Below are 17,286 nucleotides of genomic sequence, written 5' to 3' on the forward strand. Positions count from 1 at the left end.
TTTTGCCACGAGCTACTTCCTCATCTCAAGAAACTCGACGTCAGATCCGATTTAATGTCTATTATCAGCTTATTACGGCTGAAATTAATAATCACCATTCTCAATACATGGCTATTGTCCGACAGGCCAATGTAGAACAACGGGAAATTGAACGGCAACCCGCCGCTCAGAATCATTCTGAAAGGCGCCGCAGCATGCAAGTTAGACTTGCACAGCGCCTTCGAAATATGGAATCGCGAGACCAATCTCGCCTCGATGCGGACTATAATGCTGCAGAACAAGAACGAAACACGGATGAACGTCGGCAAGCTCGCCTCGATCCGGGCTATGTTGCTGAAGAACAAGAGCAACACACGACAGGACGTCTTCGAGCTCGTCTGGACCCTCTTGAAAACAAGAGCGAAACACGGCGGGCCATCGTCGAGCTCGCCTGGATCCGGGCTATGTTACTGAAGAACAAGAGCGCAACACGGCAGGCTCGTCTGGATCCGGTCAAGCTCGCTTAGATCCAGACTACAGCGCAGCTGAACCAGAAAGGAATGCTGAACAACACCGAGTAAGGAGAATAACCCTGTTACAAGCGCCGAGGAACGAACTGCAAACACATCGCACAGGAGAGAAACTCGCCAGCAGCGGAGAGTACGAGAACAACAAATTCGTGAAATGGCAGAGGAGCGGCTTATTACATTCAGAGGAAATTCTCAAAATCGATTGGAAGCATCTGGGAGGCAATCACAGTGGAATATTGCAGCAAGAGCAGAACAATCGCAAGAAGAATAGGAGGAAGCCAGAGAAAGAGAACGTCAGCAAAGAAGAGGACTTGCAATTACAATTTACAAAAGGAAAAATAAAGGAAGGACCATCGGAAAGCTGCATATGCTGTGGAGGTATAAATTATCGTGGTTTGCATAAATTATCTATATCCATTAAGTTTCCAAATTTAGATGTAGGCAACGAATTTTTGGTCAGTTAAGTTCCCTTGTCCGTCCGAAAAATATTTTGCCTTACATGCCACAAAGCCGTTTCTTCAGGCAAAATTTGCGCCATTTGTCTTGGTAATGGTTTTGAATTTTCCGATATTCCAGAATGCCTCCAAGATTTAAAATGCGCTGAAGATCGCTTTGTTTCGCCGAGAATTTCTTTCATGCGAATTGTGTCCCTCGGCTGTCCCAGAGGCAATGTGGTATCAGAGATGCTGTCGTAAATATTCCCGTCCCCGATATTGTTACGGCGCTTCCTCGCACATCTGACGATACCCGTACTATCCAAGTTCACTTAAAACGCAATCTCGAGTATAACCACAATTTTATGACAGAAACCATCCGTCTTGCCAAAATGTTCATTGCTGACGCCGACAATACACGCACGAGCATGTTTGGTAACGGACGGCGATCAGTGAATTTTTCTAGAACAGTCTAGAAATATTTGGACAGAGCGAATCAAGAAGCAAAACGTCAGCAGAGGCAGAGGCAACCCGTTGGCAGAGGCAAAGCTGGACGCGGCAAGAGACAAAACGTTAGAAGAGGACAGACAACCTGCTGGCAGAAATTAAACGAAGACTTCGTGCGACAGGAGCGGACTTGGGTAAATATTTTGGGGACTATATGTATATAGTTCTAACCTTAATTGAATTTACTAAAACTAACCTTAGCATTAATTATTGGTATTGGAACAATGAAAATATTGTAATATGGAGCTTGACGAGGTTATGGCATTGCGAGTCGCAGATTTGCGAAATAAGTTGGCCGAATTGAACCTAAGCACAGTGGGAAGAAAACGTGATCTACAGAATAGACTTCTTACTCATTACGATATTCAAGACCAAGATAGCGAGGATGAAGAAGTAGAATCAGTAGTTACAGCTAGAGGCGAATTGCCCATAAACAATTGTAGTCGATCTTGGTACACCTTAAAAGATGTTGAGGGCAGTGTATCCTATTTTTCCGGCTCAGGTAGTCCCGACATTGATTCGTGGGTACAAGAGATAGAAGAGTGTGCTATTACAGTACAATGGGACAAGTTACAGACCTTTATATACGCCAAACAGTTGTTAGCTGCGGCAGCTAAATCATTTATTCGGAGTCAACATGGTATAAACAATTGGGAGATATTAAAAGCAGCACTGCGCAAAGAATTTGGTTCGAAACGATCAGCAGCTGAGATTCATAGAATATTATCGCAACGTTCTCAGAAAAGAGAGGAGACTTTGCATGAATATTTGTATGCTTTAATGGAAATGGCCAAACCAGTGAATTTGGATGATGAGAGCTTGATAGAATACTTTGTAAAGGGCATTCCAGACTCACAAGTAAATAAAGCTATTCTATTTCAAGCCAGGAATCTACAAGAACTGAAGTTTCAAATAGAAACGTATCAGAAAGTTCGTGCTTCACACAAGTCGTTAAACAAGTTTGAGGCTCAGTCAGGAGGAAAGATTAATCAGGGTAAAATAATTGATACATCTAAGAATCGGAAATGCTATAGTTGCGGTGATACATCACATATCAGACGAGACTGTCCGAAGAACGACCAAAAGTGTTTCAAATGTGGTAAAGTAGGACATCGAATGGCACAGTGCAAACTAGAAAATCCAATTAAATACGAGAGAAATACAAACGTGGTAGAAAATGAAGATGTAGTAATACAGCCGTCAAGCGAATTTACTCCGTCAGGGTTAGAACTTAAAGACATCGTATATTCTAACGTTATATTTAAAGGACTCGTAGATACTGGCGCTGGATTATGTCTTATGCGAAGAAATATTTATTTTATGATTGGATCGAAACCGTTATTAGGCGGAGCTAGACACTTAACAGGAATTGGCGACAGTAAAGTGTTGACTTTCGGTAGTTTTATCATACCAGTGAAAGTGGATGGTTTAGTTATGAACATAGAATTCCATGTAGTGCCAGATCAGGATATAAGTTTTGATGCTATACTGGGTCGAACGATATTGAACACTGTCAATATAAATGTAACAGCAAATGGATCTAGGTTTGCTATGCGCAACGATATAGAAGTTTGTCACACCCATAGTATGTCAAAGAGAGGGATATCTAACTTCGATAGAAAAGGGTGACAAACCACTTTGTTCTTACCATATTGATCACGTCGGACCAATGGAACTTACAAATAAACGGTATAATTACTTGTTGGTTATTATAGATGGTTTTTCTAAGTACGTTTGGTTGTATTCCACTAGGAGCACAGGCGTAGATGAAGAGATACGGTGTTTAGAAGTTCAAGCAACAAATTTTGGGAACCCAGTACGATTGATATCTGATAGAGGCGCGGCTTTTACATCGCATATTTTCAAAAGGTATTGCGAGGATCACGACATCGTGCATTTATTGATTACCACCGGAGTAGCGCGAGGAAATGGGCAGGTTGAAAGGATTCACAAGATTGTTATTCCAATGCTAGCTAAAATGAGTTTAGATAATCCAGCTTCATGGTATAAATACGTTGGGAAAGTTCAGCAAATCATCAACGATACGGCACCTAGAAGTACTAAGATAGCTCCTTTTAAGATCCTAACCGGTATTGACATGCGTAGATCAGAGGATGTAAACCTTAAAGAACTACTCGATGATCTTCTAATCGAAGAACTAGCAGAACACAGAAAGAAAATACGAATGGAGGCAGTTGAAAATATAAAACAAATTCAGGAGGAGAACAAGAAGTCAGCTAATCTAAAGAGAAAAGAGGGAAAACGATTCAAAATAAATGATTTGGTTGCTATTAAGCGTACCCAATATGGCGTTGGTCTGAAACTTAATGGAAAGTATTTAGGACCCTATAAAGTAACGGGAATTAAAAATCATGGTAGATATGAAGTAGAGAAAGTTGGACAGGCGGAAGGGCCTAATAGAACATCAACTGTATCGGAATATATGAAATTGTGGGGACCGTCATTCGGGTCGAATGTACAGTCAGGAGGGCCGAATGTGGGAAATGGTATTGAGAGAGAGCAGTCAAAAGTGATAGAAGAGAGGAGACAAACGCGTAGTGGCCGAACATTCTAGTAGTAGTAGAGAGAGCAGGGCATAGGATCATTATATAAGTTGAGAGAGAGCTTGTTAAAGAGGCCGTGGATCATTCGCAAAGAGACTGTCAACTGAGTCGCACGTCAAGGTCCATAATTAGTTTAGTGTTATTTCTATAAGTATGTTTAAATTCTAACAATATATTGAACTCGATTGTCATCAAACAATTCAAATATTAATAAATAAATAAATATAGTAACGATCGCTAAATCAACGCTACACATATGTCCGAAAAGCTCGTTTCCAAATCCGCTATTACGATCGTCGTTGCGCTATAGTCCACTAAGTTCTTTATATGTACAAGCGATACGAGCGTGAGCGAATTAAGAATTCGATATCCATTTGTCTAAGAAAAAAATGTGGTCCAAATGTAACAGCAGCAAATATGCGTGATGATTCCTATGTGGATAGTTTGGTTCAGCATGACGATGGATATCAAATTCTTAAAGGCTTGCGCTTAGCTCCAGCTTATTAGGAACCTGAAAAAAAGTAAGTTCTTGCCATGATTAGACAATTTGGGTTGCCTACATTTTTTACATTATCTGCTTCTGAAACCAAATGGACTGAGCATTTGGTTATTCTTGTAAGTCTTTTGGATAACAATATTATTAGTGAAGAGCAAGCGGCAAACCTTTCGAGTTCTGAAAAGGCTTGGTTAATTCGATCCGACCCAGTTACCTGTTCTAGATATTTTGATGAGAGACTGCGAGAGTTGATGAAACTATTCAAATCCGACATATTTGGAGACTTTAAACGGTCGCGCTATTATTGGAGAATAGAGTTTCAACACAGAGGGTCACCTCACTCCTAAGGCATGTACTGGTTTACTGGATCTCCAAAGTTCAACAATGGTAATTCCACCAATATTGAACAGCGCATCATGTGTAAGGGAACTTCGGGGTCAAGAATTTTGTCGGTTTAATATGCCTTACCCGCCAAGTCCTCAAACTGAAATATTGTTTCCATTAGAAAATGAAGAGGCGAATATTGATCAATATAAAAACATTTCAAAAAACTTAAAGAATACTTAAGGCTCAGCACAGAGGAAGAAGCTATTAGATTTAATAATTTTGAGAATTTTTTGCTTTAAGATCGAGTTTGAAAAAGCCGCCAATTTTTCTCCGCCGAAGATATACTGATAGGTTGTTAAATGCTTATAGCAGTGGCGTAGGCAGAAAAATTTTCGGTGGGGGGAGGGGTTAACATGTTTTAGGATCAAAGATATTGACCAAAATTCTACATATGAGATATCACTTAGATAATGTGTAATACATAGGGTGTTGTATATTGAAAAGCTGTATAGAATATAAAAATTTAATTTTATAGAGTGTATATATGAGCATCTCAAGATAAAATTTGACGTACGATTTTCCATTGTAGTTTATACTAAGTTCAATTATGGATAAAACATTTTTAATAAGTAACTAAACAATATTTACATGTAAATAATTGTTTGTCGAAAAAACAGTTGAAATCATATTGTATTGAAGAAGTATTGATCAATTTATTGATAATTCTTGAGCATAAAAAACTGTTGAAAAACATAAATGTACGAAATCACAAATCGATTTTCCTCTGTTTTTGAGCGAATCTGTCGATAACTTCTTCCACTGTGATATCAATATCTCTGTTAATACTCATTAGAGCAAGTCCGTTCAGCCTATCTTCTCCAGTTGAATTTCTTATCCAATTTTTTAAACGCCTCAAAGTTGAAAAGCTCCGTTCGCTGCTAGCAATGGTCACAGCTAACGTTGCTTCCATCTTCAAAAATTTTGAAACGTTGGGAAAAAGTCCTTCGTTGCAAAGATTTAATGCGTCGATGAATGTCTTCGGATGAGTTTCTGCCCCAATCCGACGTTGTCTCCACAATAGGACTTCACTTATTACTATGGAAACAGCTGCCTCAGTAGCTGTTGGCCATTGATCCATTATTACTTCGACAGTACCAGAAACAATACCATTTTCAACTCCTTTTTTAACCAATTTTTCAGGGAGGATATTTTCAATAATTGACAATGTCTTTTTGTGTTTGACGAATCTGTCAGATAAGGGAGATATGAAGTGATCGAGGAATGGTATGTATATTGATTGGCGATAATATTCTTCTGCCGAGCTGTTCTGGTAATTTTGTCGGTGTTTTTGAAATTGAACAATCCTGGGAACTTCAATTTTTTCTTCTATTGATTCAGCTAATTTTTCAGCATCAGCGAATACTTTTTTGAACTTTGATGGAACGTTTTCCCTCATTTCTTTCAACAAAACAGCCAAATCATCAGCCGCCGAAACAGCTGCAGAGAGATCAACTCTTTACCCTTGGAGGTAAGAAGTTAAAGGTTGTGTAAGAGAAAAAATTTCGTGGATTATTGTCATCGACACAATGAATGCTCCACTTTTCAATGTATGTAGATAGCTAAAAGCATTTTTGGAACTTTCAGCGTTTCCACATTCATTAATTTTTTCCAAACTCAAACAAATGGGAACAAACATTTTTGTGAAGCAGTCCATCTTGTTTCACACAATTTCTTCAATCGTTCGTTATCCCCATAAACAAATCAAACAGAAGAAGTTTCAGTGGTCGGAGCTAAAATGCTATCACGCTTAGATCAAAGGTTCCGCCAGTTGGATCTTTTCTGAAAGGACGTCTAATCCATATAGTGTTCTAGCTGGAACAAACCTGTGGGATAATTTCAAATTTTTCGAGCTTACAGAAATAATGCGGCAGCGCGGTGATCGTGATTTTGCTGTTGCATTAAATAATATGTCCGAAGCCAATATGTCAGAATCGAACATTGAGCTCTTCAAACAAAGAGTTGTCATCTCAAGTGATGTTTCTTCCGATGTAATACATTTATTCTGCTTATTTAATTATAATACTAGGAAACTTGCCCAAATAAATCAACTGCAATTGATACTATTAAAGCGACACAATATGTCTACCACTAATAAGCAAAATACATTAAGGCACGCGCTCCTTACATTTAAAAACACAGGCAAAATACATGGTTACTGTAAATGTCGATACAAGTGACGGACTTGTAAATGGTGCGACTGGGCAATTGATAAAAAATTAGAAATATTTCTGATCCTGAGTGGACTCCAATCCCAAAAGTATCTTGGGTTTTCCAATGTGAACGATCAGAGCATGCCTCAATCGATCGTAAGCAATTTCCAGTTGTTCCTGCTGAGGCTATTACCATTCATAAAAGCCAAGGCGCCACATATAACAAAGTGCATCTACAAAGAAACATTAGCCGAGCTTCGCTTTACGTTGGCTGTAGTAGGGCAAATAGCGCATCGGGCCTTTTCCTAATAGGTGACTTTAATGCTCCAACTAGATTTGGACCTAGAAATGTTCAACAGAGCTTGTTAAGCTTCGAGGAGAAAAGGTTTTCCATACGCATTATGAATGCTCTTTAAACCGTTCAAAATCTGTCACAATGTACTACGACAATATTGAATCTCTTTGGGCACACTTCGAAGACAGAGGCAACGACCAAATTATTTGCTCAGCAGACTTCTTATGCTTAGTCGAAACTTGGACTCTTTCAACTGAAGAGTATCCTCTTGAAGATTTCGGCGTCATAAGAATTGATGGGAATCGAACTGATGGTATTTCAAAGAATGGAATACTTGTTTTGGCAAAATTTTTTGCAAATTATTATTTTGCAAAATGTAGAATTTCTTTTTGAGTTTTAAAACCTAACAAATCCGACACAGGTTTATCAGTCGATTGCCTTCACGTACTATAATACGTTGTTTCTAATTGTTTATAGTAATTCACAATTCCCTATAATAAGATTTCGTAATAAATAATGAAAGATGTAGATAAATTTCGAGCTCTTCGAGCAACTTATAATGTGGTAGTAGTAGGGAATTTCAATATTTGCCGATTTTCCAGCACAGATCAGTTGGAAGCTCGTCTTAATGACAGGGGTTTAATTTCTTTTTTGAATGTAGCAACAACCAAACACTCAACTCAAATAGATTTGCTTTGGGGATCCAGTAATTTACAGGAGGCTTAAGCTATGACATATGCATCGCCGTATAGCCATCATGATGCAATATTTTTAACATATAGGTTGTAAACATTAAGTAGATTAATTTAATTATAGAAATATTTTAGTGTGTAAGATATTGTAAAAATACCTCATCGGAGATTGTGACCTTGTCGTGGTGGGGAGGCAAGGTATGTAAAAACTTTGTGGGACAAAAATTTTACTGTTCAATAAATACTTATCACCGAAACTAGCAGCAATCCAATTTTGATTTATTTTTTACTAAAATTAAAAGTTGAAGATATTTTATATGTGTAAAAAAAACATAAATTTCAGCAATTTCTACAGACCCAATAAAGTTGCAAGGATATACACACTTCGGCACGGCCGACTGGTTTATTTCTTAAAACGGACATAGAATCAAGGTACCACAGTTTCGAATTAGAGACCTTGGCAATAGTACATATATGCGCTGACTCTCACTGTCAATCGCATTGAACTAAGCCCAAAAATTGCGAGATGGGCTCTTGAGCTACAGAATTATGATTATGAAGTAGTGCATAGGGCTGGCAAACAGATACAACAAGTAGATGCGCTTAGTAGATACTTGTTGTAGATACAAATAGTATTGAAGACAATGTTGTTATATGCCGAAAGTTGCAGGAAGTGAAAAGAAAGTTGGAATTTGCTAAGGATAAGTTATTTGAAATGAGAAACGGAATAGTTTACAGAAAAACTAATGACGGACGGTTGTTATTTTGCGTAGTGAAATGGAAAAATCAATCCTGTTCAAGTATCGTAACGAACTAGATCATATCGGCAGAGAAAAAGTAATGGATGCCATTTGGAAAACTTATTGGTTTCCTAACATCAAGGAGAATGTTGTGAAACACATTACCAATTGCTTAAAGTGTGTTGCTTATTCGCCAAAGTCTGGAAAACGGGAAGGAATCTTGCACAGTATTCCTAAAGAGAATCGACCCTTTGAACTAATTCACATTGATCATTGTGGTCCTATAGCATCAGGCAGAAGCAAGAAGTACTTGTTTGTTATTATTTACGGTTTTACCGAATTTGTCAGACTGTATCCAACACAGACGACGAGTACTAAAGAAGCGGTGCTAGCTCCTTAAGACTATTTTAGAGCCTACAGTCGCCCCTTTTCCATAGTATCGGATAGAGGATGCTGCTTCGCGTCATCAGATTTTGAGATGTTTGCAAATCAAATCAAAATAACATCAAACACATTAAGATTTGCACAGGGCAATCTAATGGCCAAATTGAAAGGGTCAATCATACCCTGGGAACCATGCTTGCTAAATTATCGGAACCAGAGAAGGGTATATATTGGGATTTGATAATTGAGAATGTTGAACATTGTTCTAATAACACACTTCATAGAAGCATTAGTTGCCAAGCAAGCAAAAAGCAAAGTATAAGATGAGTTAAGAGAAGGACTAGAGCAGCAAGGGACAATAAACGAACCAAGAAAGTTGGATACCATTTGAAAAGATGTGAAAACACATCAGAAGCATATCCAGAGTTACAATGAGCAGCAGTATAATAGGAAAAGGGAAGCACTCACAGTATATAAAGTACGAGATTATATCATGCTGAAGAATTTTGATTCAACTCTAGGAGCATCAAAAAAGCTAATCCCAAAACACAAAGGACCTTATGTGATAGACAAGGTTTTCAAAAATTACCGATTTTTAATTAAGGATGTGGAAGGATTTCAGCTTAAGTTATGCTTAAGTATGTGAAAATAATGATAACTGTTTTAGACTTTTATGCAACAATCTGTAATTATAAGATGTCACATTATTGTAATCTTAATTATGTAAGGATTCGATGAGTTTCCTCACTTATTATGAACGCAAAGTCTGCGGATTGACAAATCATGTAATTCAAGGTCTCCACCACAGCACAGTCCCAAAAAAAAAAAATTCGGGTGATACTCATTAATTTTTTTTTATTGCTTAAATCTGTTCCTAATATATCTAAGAATATGTCTGTCAATTTTGGAAAGACAATTCGAATTATTTTCGAAGATACAGCACTAAAAGCAGTCGGGCGCCTAGCAGGTATACGAGTAAACCGGAAACTTTAAAGCGCGTTCTCTTGAGTTTTCATTTTTGGGATTTTCCAAAATTGGCGGGCAAAATTACAAAAAAAAGTATTCAACTCCCATAGGAACGATCTCTCGAAAACAGTGACTTTTGTCAATAACTTTGTTACTTTTGACGCGATTGCTTTCAAATTAAACATTTGTTAGTTTTATATATCTGTTAATGACTGTGCCAAATTTGATAAGCATCGGGTAACTATATCATACAGCTCCCATAAGAACGATCGGTGGAAAACAGTGACTTTGATCAATATCTTGGCAGTTCTTTCGGAAACATTAGCCCTTTTAGCTTAAACGTTTTTCCACTTTGATGACTATAGGTAAGGAAAAAGTTACCAAAAAAGTTGCAAGGGTATACAAACTTTGACGCGGTTGAAGTTAGCCCCGGCCCTCTGGTTTTTAGTAAATTAAAGTTCGGTTTTTTGGTGAAAAATTCAACTTTTTTTCAAATCTAAAAAAAACTTTGATTTTCGCGTTTTTTTCGAGTTTTTACAGGTTCACATAAAAGAAGGACTAATGAAAATTAATTATCCATTTGATTTTTTTGTTTCCGACAAAAATTGCGACCTACATTTTGCCCGCCAATTGGACACTTCAATTGCGCGGTGGTGCACAAAAGTAGATGAAAGTGGGCTGTACTTCGATATTTTAAATTTTAAAAAATGTTTTTTGTAAGTTTAAATATGTAATAAAATGATGTAAAAATTTCATTACATTTGCTTGTTTTTTTCTATCCTAAAAAAAACACGAAAAACTGCCTTTTTCCTAAAGCAGGCTCCCCCCTTAACACACAGTCACTTAAATTTTGTTTTTTTATTTAAACTTTGATTCCTATTTAAGACACCGGTACGTACGAAAATGAACGGAACACAGCAAAAAACATAGCACAAAAGAGAATCAGAAAAAAGAAATTTAATGCATTCTCAACAAAATCCTGGATTAATTGCTTACCTTCTCGTTGATTTCAAAATATGTTTTTAATGTCTCATATTTTTATTAACAAAAACTTCTAGTATTTACACGAAACTGGTGGAAGTATTGGGTCGATTTAGTTGTTCCACATAGCAACATACTCTTATTAGAAGTATTAGGTGTTATATAGCGAAGTAATGAAGTGGTCTCACCGACTTCGGTTACCATGTACCAAGGGACCAAAATGTATGTACCTACATATGTATATTAAATTATTTTTACATGCCTCATTGCATATACTGTACCGCTCATTCTTATAAACACACGTACACTCTAGCGCCGCACAGTGGGGCCTTCTGGCATTTAGCATTGCAAAAATCATAGCGTCTAAACCAATAAAGCGATTTCAAAAATTTTAAAAAGCATATGATAAAGAATACCTTAAGCTTCAAAATGAATGTTTGTCAAAAGTGTTAAGTGTTCGTGGTGCTGTAATATTCAAGGTCAAATTCAGAAAATATTTCCAAGCATGTTTTTCCTTTAAAAATGGATCGAACCCAGGTTTTTTTCAATCACAAATGAAATTTTTCATTGTTTTAGACGACTATGTAACATTTTTTAATGTTTTAATTTGGTTTTTTAACATAATTACAAAAAGAAAAACATTTTTTTTAAATTTTTTTTTAGGTTATTTTTGAAAATTTGCTGTTGGTGGCTGATTTTTTTCAAAATAATTTTCAATATTTACATCAGTATCTAATAAACTCAACATTTCGGGACTATAGTTGCTATTTTCCAAATCCTTTCGTGATCGCACGTGTCTCAGTGATGCAATAAGTGGGTCCGAAGAGGCTGTTAAAAAGGTCTTCATTTTGTCTAACACGAGAAGTTTTTAATGTATTAGTGTATCTGAACTTTTTGTAGTCCTTGTTTTTACATTCCTGTGCTTCTTCGGATAGCTCTCCAAGTGGTAAACACTGGTATTCTATTAAATCCTTTCCGTGAGCCAAAATCCTATGTACCGTTGGGGTAAGTTTTTTTTGCGGGTACAATTCAGTCAAAAGATGAGCAGTCTTTGAAGTATATTCGGAAAATTTTTCACCATTTACCATTTCCTTGCAATTTATAACATTCAAGATAACAGCCAACCTTTTAATGATCTCTTGACTAACACCTGTTATAAAAGATGTCATTTCATCATTTTCAAAAAATCTCCTTGAAGTATTTCCATCATTCGTGTTTCCGTATCCGTACTTTGGGCAGTCAACTTTCAGACCCAGCTTTATATTGTGTATATTTGATTTTTAACTTAAGCTCCGTACTAGCGTTTGCGAATGAAACGCTCATCTCCTTTAGCAATCCCATTTCAAAATCATTTAAGTTTTCGCACTCTTTGAAAACTGTCTTGAATTATATTGACAAATACTATTCAGTCCTGATTTAAGGTGTTTCCACTTATGAAGTTAAAAATAAACTGTCGCAAACGAGAGGAATAAGTAGCTCTTTATGTTATATTTTTTGAATTAACTAGGTAGATCGAAAAATCGGTATTACCCTTTTTGTATTAATTAGGTAAACAACTTAATATTTACATCCAATTAGGTAAACGGAAATAAAAACGACCAACCCACAAATAGGACAAACTTTTCATCAACTTAAATAACATTTACCTGTCTTGTCATTTTTTCCAAAGCAGATAATTGGCTATTTATCATTGTAGAAAGGCATATATGTAAACAGGTAGTATTTGCAAAACAGCATTACGCAATGTTATCATTTAAATACAAAGAAGCTACAGGCCAATACGCATGCGCTCTTCTTCTTCCTTATACCTGCAGCGCATTTTTTAGGCTAGGTTGCCTTAGTTTTATGGCTTACGCATCGCTGTCGCAGGTCTCCGCATATTGGGACTATATACGTCTGATAGGTAAATATTTCACCTACCTAGTGTATGTAGTGATACCCGTTGAGCCTTGCTAGTTTTATTCCATCAAAGTTAAAAAAATGCCAATATTTAGTACATTTTTTAAACGCTTCTAGTTCAATAAATATTAAAGTAATTATTAAAATTTATAAAACATGCTATTAATAAAGAACATACTTTTCAGATAAAACCAAATCCAATCCAAGATCGATTGAAATCGCCCAATATTCAGTTTTAAAGTTTCGATTTTTTTTTTTAAATTATCATTTTTTCCTTTTCACTAAAAATGTCTCAACTTTGGGCGCCTCTAGCACCCTTGAATCTCAACCGATTTAAAAAATTTTTCGGATTCATAATCTCTGAAGTATTTCCTATCGATTGCATATATAATTTGCGATCATAAAAAAACGTATTTTTGCAACGCTATCCGAGCAGAGGCCCAACTGTGCGCCGCAACTAACCTACGGCCACGTACGGCCATGTAAAAGGAATAGAGAAGACATACATACGTTGAAATTGAAATATTTTGTCACCTGGTGCATGGTATACCAAAGGCGACACGACGACTTACTTTATTTTTGTCCAGATGATCCTGTACGTTTTATTAATGATGAAAAATAGTTCCAGATTATTTATATCTTCATAAAAATAATGTTTTTTTTTGGGCTTTAAGACCTAACCTCCGTTAAATAGGGAAAGAAAATAGTTTTTTTTTTCTAATTCCAGAACGGAAAGGGTACAAACTACTCAAGTCAAGTATTATCCTCGAGGTGTAGGTGTTCATACGAACAGACAGACGGACAGAGGCACTCGGCTCATGCTAATCCTGAATATACATACATATGCAGTTAGTGGCCTTGGAAAAAATGACCAAAAGTCATCTACACTGCCGAATAAACCATCAGTCCTTCTATAAAATTGCGTAAAAGAATTCCCCCTTTTTAAATAAATTGTATAAGATAGCATAATTTTAATAAATACAAATATTCCCACAATTAATTTTAAATATGTACTCCTTTTTTTTCTGGAAAAAAAAAAAAAAATTAATATATATGAACTATGAACAAAGAAATATAAACTCGCCTTGTTCTTTAAGTATTTTGGGGATTTGCAAAGTAGTGTTCTTTCGAGAAACTCTGCGGTCAGCTCGAAAAAGACAATCTACACGGTCCGCTTCAAAAAATGAATACACCACACGGACATTATTGGTAAAGCCACCTCCGTCCTTCCAGGCACTGACGATTACAATGGGATCTCCATCATTTATCAACCCACTCTTTTTTGCACTAGTCAATGCAAACTTTACGCGAGCATCAACATCACTGACATAATCATCAATCGGCTCGGAGGTATATAACACTGGCAAGATGCCACGGTGTAGGTATACCCATCTAGCGGCCCTTTCGCAACGTGTTACCGCTAATACTGGACACCGAGGGCGAAATTTGCTTATTAGAGCCGCTGATCGTCCTGATGTGGTAAGCACAATAATAAGTGTTGCATTGATACGCTTTGCAGTTTCTACTGCTGCAATTGCCAAGGAATGTGCTGCATCTAGTTCACCATGTGTTTCATGAATTAAATCGGCAAAAAGATCGCGATACCATACTACCTTTTCAGCTTCACGGCACAGTGCATCACAGACTGCTATTGTTTCATTAGGATAAAGACCTATGGCGACCTCGGATGACAACATAATACAATCAGCGCCATCAATAATTGCATTTGCTAGATCAAAGCACTCTGCACGAGTTGGAAATGGATTGTATCGCATAGTTTCAAGTATGTGAGAAGCAACAATAACCGGCTTTCCAGCTTTATTACACTGACTTAAAACTGTCTTTTGGGTAATAAAAAGTTTTTCCACAGGAATTTGGGTTCCCAAATCAGCTCTTGACAAAAGCAAACCATCCGCTGAACGCATTATTTCTGACACCCGACTTAAAGCAATTTTGCTATCAACTTTAGCTATAATCTTAATATGTTTTCCCTTGTCTCCCAATACGGAGCGTAACTCCTTTATATTTTTAGCGCTTCGAACAGCAGAAGCAAATAAAAAGTCCACGTTAGCCTGTAAGCTAAACTGTATGTCATACATATCTTTTTCTGACACGGCCGGTAGATCCACTTCAACCTCAGGTAATATTACGTTACAGTTATTGCCCAAAGATCCTCCTTGTAACACTTCGCATACAAGGCCATCCACTCCAACCTCTAGGATTATTAAAAAAAGCTTACCATCATCTATAAAAACGCGGTCACCCGGCTTTGTAAGATTGATTATGTTTGGATAGTCAACGTAGATAGCATCTTTGTTGCCTTTGTCGTATAGATCACGATTAATTGAAAGCCGTATATTATCCCCATTTCGCATTAATATTTCATTGCCACCTTCTAATAGTCCAGTTCTTATTTGCGGGCCTCGTGTGTCTACAGCAAATGCGACCGTAACTGTTTGACCGGTTTCCTTTTTAATACGCTCAAGTGCGTCGTTTACCAATTCAATTGTTTTGGTATGGAGCTCATGCGATTCATGAGAGAAATTTAAACGAAATACATTAACGCCTTTTAGTAGCATATTGTAAATAGTTTCCAGGTTACGTGAGGTTCGAGATATAGTTGCAATAATTGTTACTAGACGCCGATGAGAAGCTTGACTTTGAGCGTCTAATTCGCAAATGTGAGCCAATTGTGTCGATCCCTCTTTAAGATTATCTTTAGCTGAGAAAGACATTTTGAATTTTATAATTAACACTTTACGATTTTGTTAAATTTACGAGAGAGAAAGTATATATATATTTATATATATATATATGTATTTATTCAAAACAATTTCGATCACACAAATGGTTAGTTTGGAACATTTTTTCAAAGCCAGCTTTAAAAATCACACTAGACTTTTAAACACAAAGGGCCTTCCAAAAAGCCATAAATAATTTGTACATAAGACTTGACTCTTCTATTGTCAAGCACAACCAAGTCTACTACCAACCAAGTTACTATTGCAATTTCCCCAGGTGGAACCAACTAAGTGTTAAACGCCGTCTTAATACGTTTAGTTGCATAACTTACCTATTTACAGTCAGATTTTAATAAAACTTGGGATTGTAATATTAGCCAATTAAACTGCAAATATTTCTTCATTTTCATGAGTCTGGACTCCGAATGAATGCATGGTTTCATTGAAAGCATATTGAAGCAATATGTACCTATTGGTATTAAGAATATCTTACTCTTCTATTTCACTAATTTTTTTGTTGGGGTCATAGGTATTCATTATGCCTATCATATTCAAATAATTATTTGGCAAAACGTAGTCGTGGCAGCATTTGTTAAGTCGACGCAAACCGTATCTTTAAATAAATGCATATCTTTATAAACTTTTAAATATTAATTTTAATAATTTCAATGTTACTTGAGTTTAATAGCTCTTGTATTGGAAAAATGCTCTTTTTATTTAATCGCAAAATATTTTAATATTTATAATCTATACACGAATACTTAAGCTACATGGTACCAAATGAGTTCCATACCTTCTTTTTAATTGCTTTATAAGCACAGTTACAAAACAAGCGCAACAATCCTGAATTTAACTATTTCGTTTTAATTCAACCATAATTAACAACTCAACACTGGATTAATCGAACAAAAGTTATAAAAAGTTCAGGAGAAAAAAAAGCGAAAAAAGGCAACTTATATTTTAAAGCAAAGGCCGTGCCTAACTTCGACGGCGTCAAAAATTGTTTACCCTTGCAAGATTTTTGCAAAAGTTTTGCCTAAGGAAAAAACGTTTTATCTAAAAAGTCTAATGTTTGGGAAGGAACGGCCTTAGCATAGGAAATAACGAAGTTATTGATCAAAGTCACTGTTTACCACCAACTGTTCCCATGGGAGCTATATGATATAGTCACCCGATCTTTATTAAGCTCGGCAAAGTGATTAAGACATATAAAAACTAACAAATGTTTCAATTTAAGGCAATCGCGTCAAGAGTAACGAAGTTATTCAGAAAAGTTACTGTTTTCGGCCGATCGTTCCTATGGGATCTATACGATATAGTCACTTGATCTTAACCAAATTTCGCACAGTTTAAATGTATAATAAACTCACCAATATTAATAATATTTAATAATATCACGACAATAGCTCAGAAAATAACGAAGTTATTGAAAAAATCACTGTTCGTGACATTGCCGTTTGTATGGGAGATATATGATATAGTGGTCCGGCTGAATCCGAGATAAATAAACTGGGCAGTTTTTACAAGCCTACATGCAAAAT

General features: G+C 36.4%; 1 protein-coding gene across 2 annotated transcripts; it reads right to left on the bottom strand.

Moving 5' to 3' along the window:
* Positions 1-13,999: 13,999 nt before the first annotated feature.
* Positions 14,000-15,781, bottom strand: LOC6652023 (pyruvate kinase). 2 transcript variants are annotated; one of them, XM_047012512.1, is made up of 2 exons: positions 14,089-15,781; positions 14,000-14,029 (listed from the first exon to the last, which is right to left on the bottom strand). In XM_047012512.1, the coding sequence occupies exons 1-2, from the start codon at positions 15,737-15,739 to the stop codon at positions 14,007-14,009; spliced, it is 1,674 nt and encodes a 557-aa protein (XP_046868468.1). In that variant the 5' UTR covers positions 15,740-15,781; the 3' UTR covers positions 14,000-14,006. The 2 variants fall into 2 exon arrangements, with proteins under 2 accessions (XP_046868468.1, XP_023036757.2); XM_023180989.2 differs by lacking the exon at positions 14,000-14,029 and having other exon boundaries at positions 14,494-14,559; positions 14,618-15,781.
* Between the last annotated feature and the right edge of the window lie 1,505 nt (positions 15,782-17,286).

This window comes from Drosophila willistoni, unplaced genomic scaffold, assembly GCF_018902025.1.
Source record: "Drosophila willistoni isolate 14030-0811.24 unplaced genomic scaffold, UCI_dwil_1.1 Seg159, whole genome shotgun sequence".
Classification (NCBI taxonomy): Eukaryota; Metazoa; Arthropoda; class Insecta; order Diptera; family Drosophilidae; genus Drosophila; species Drosophila willistoni.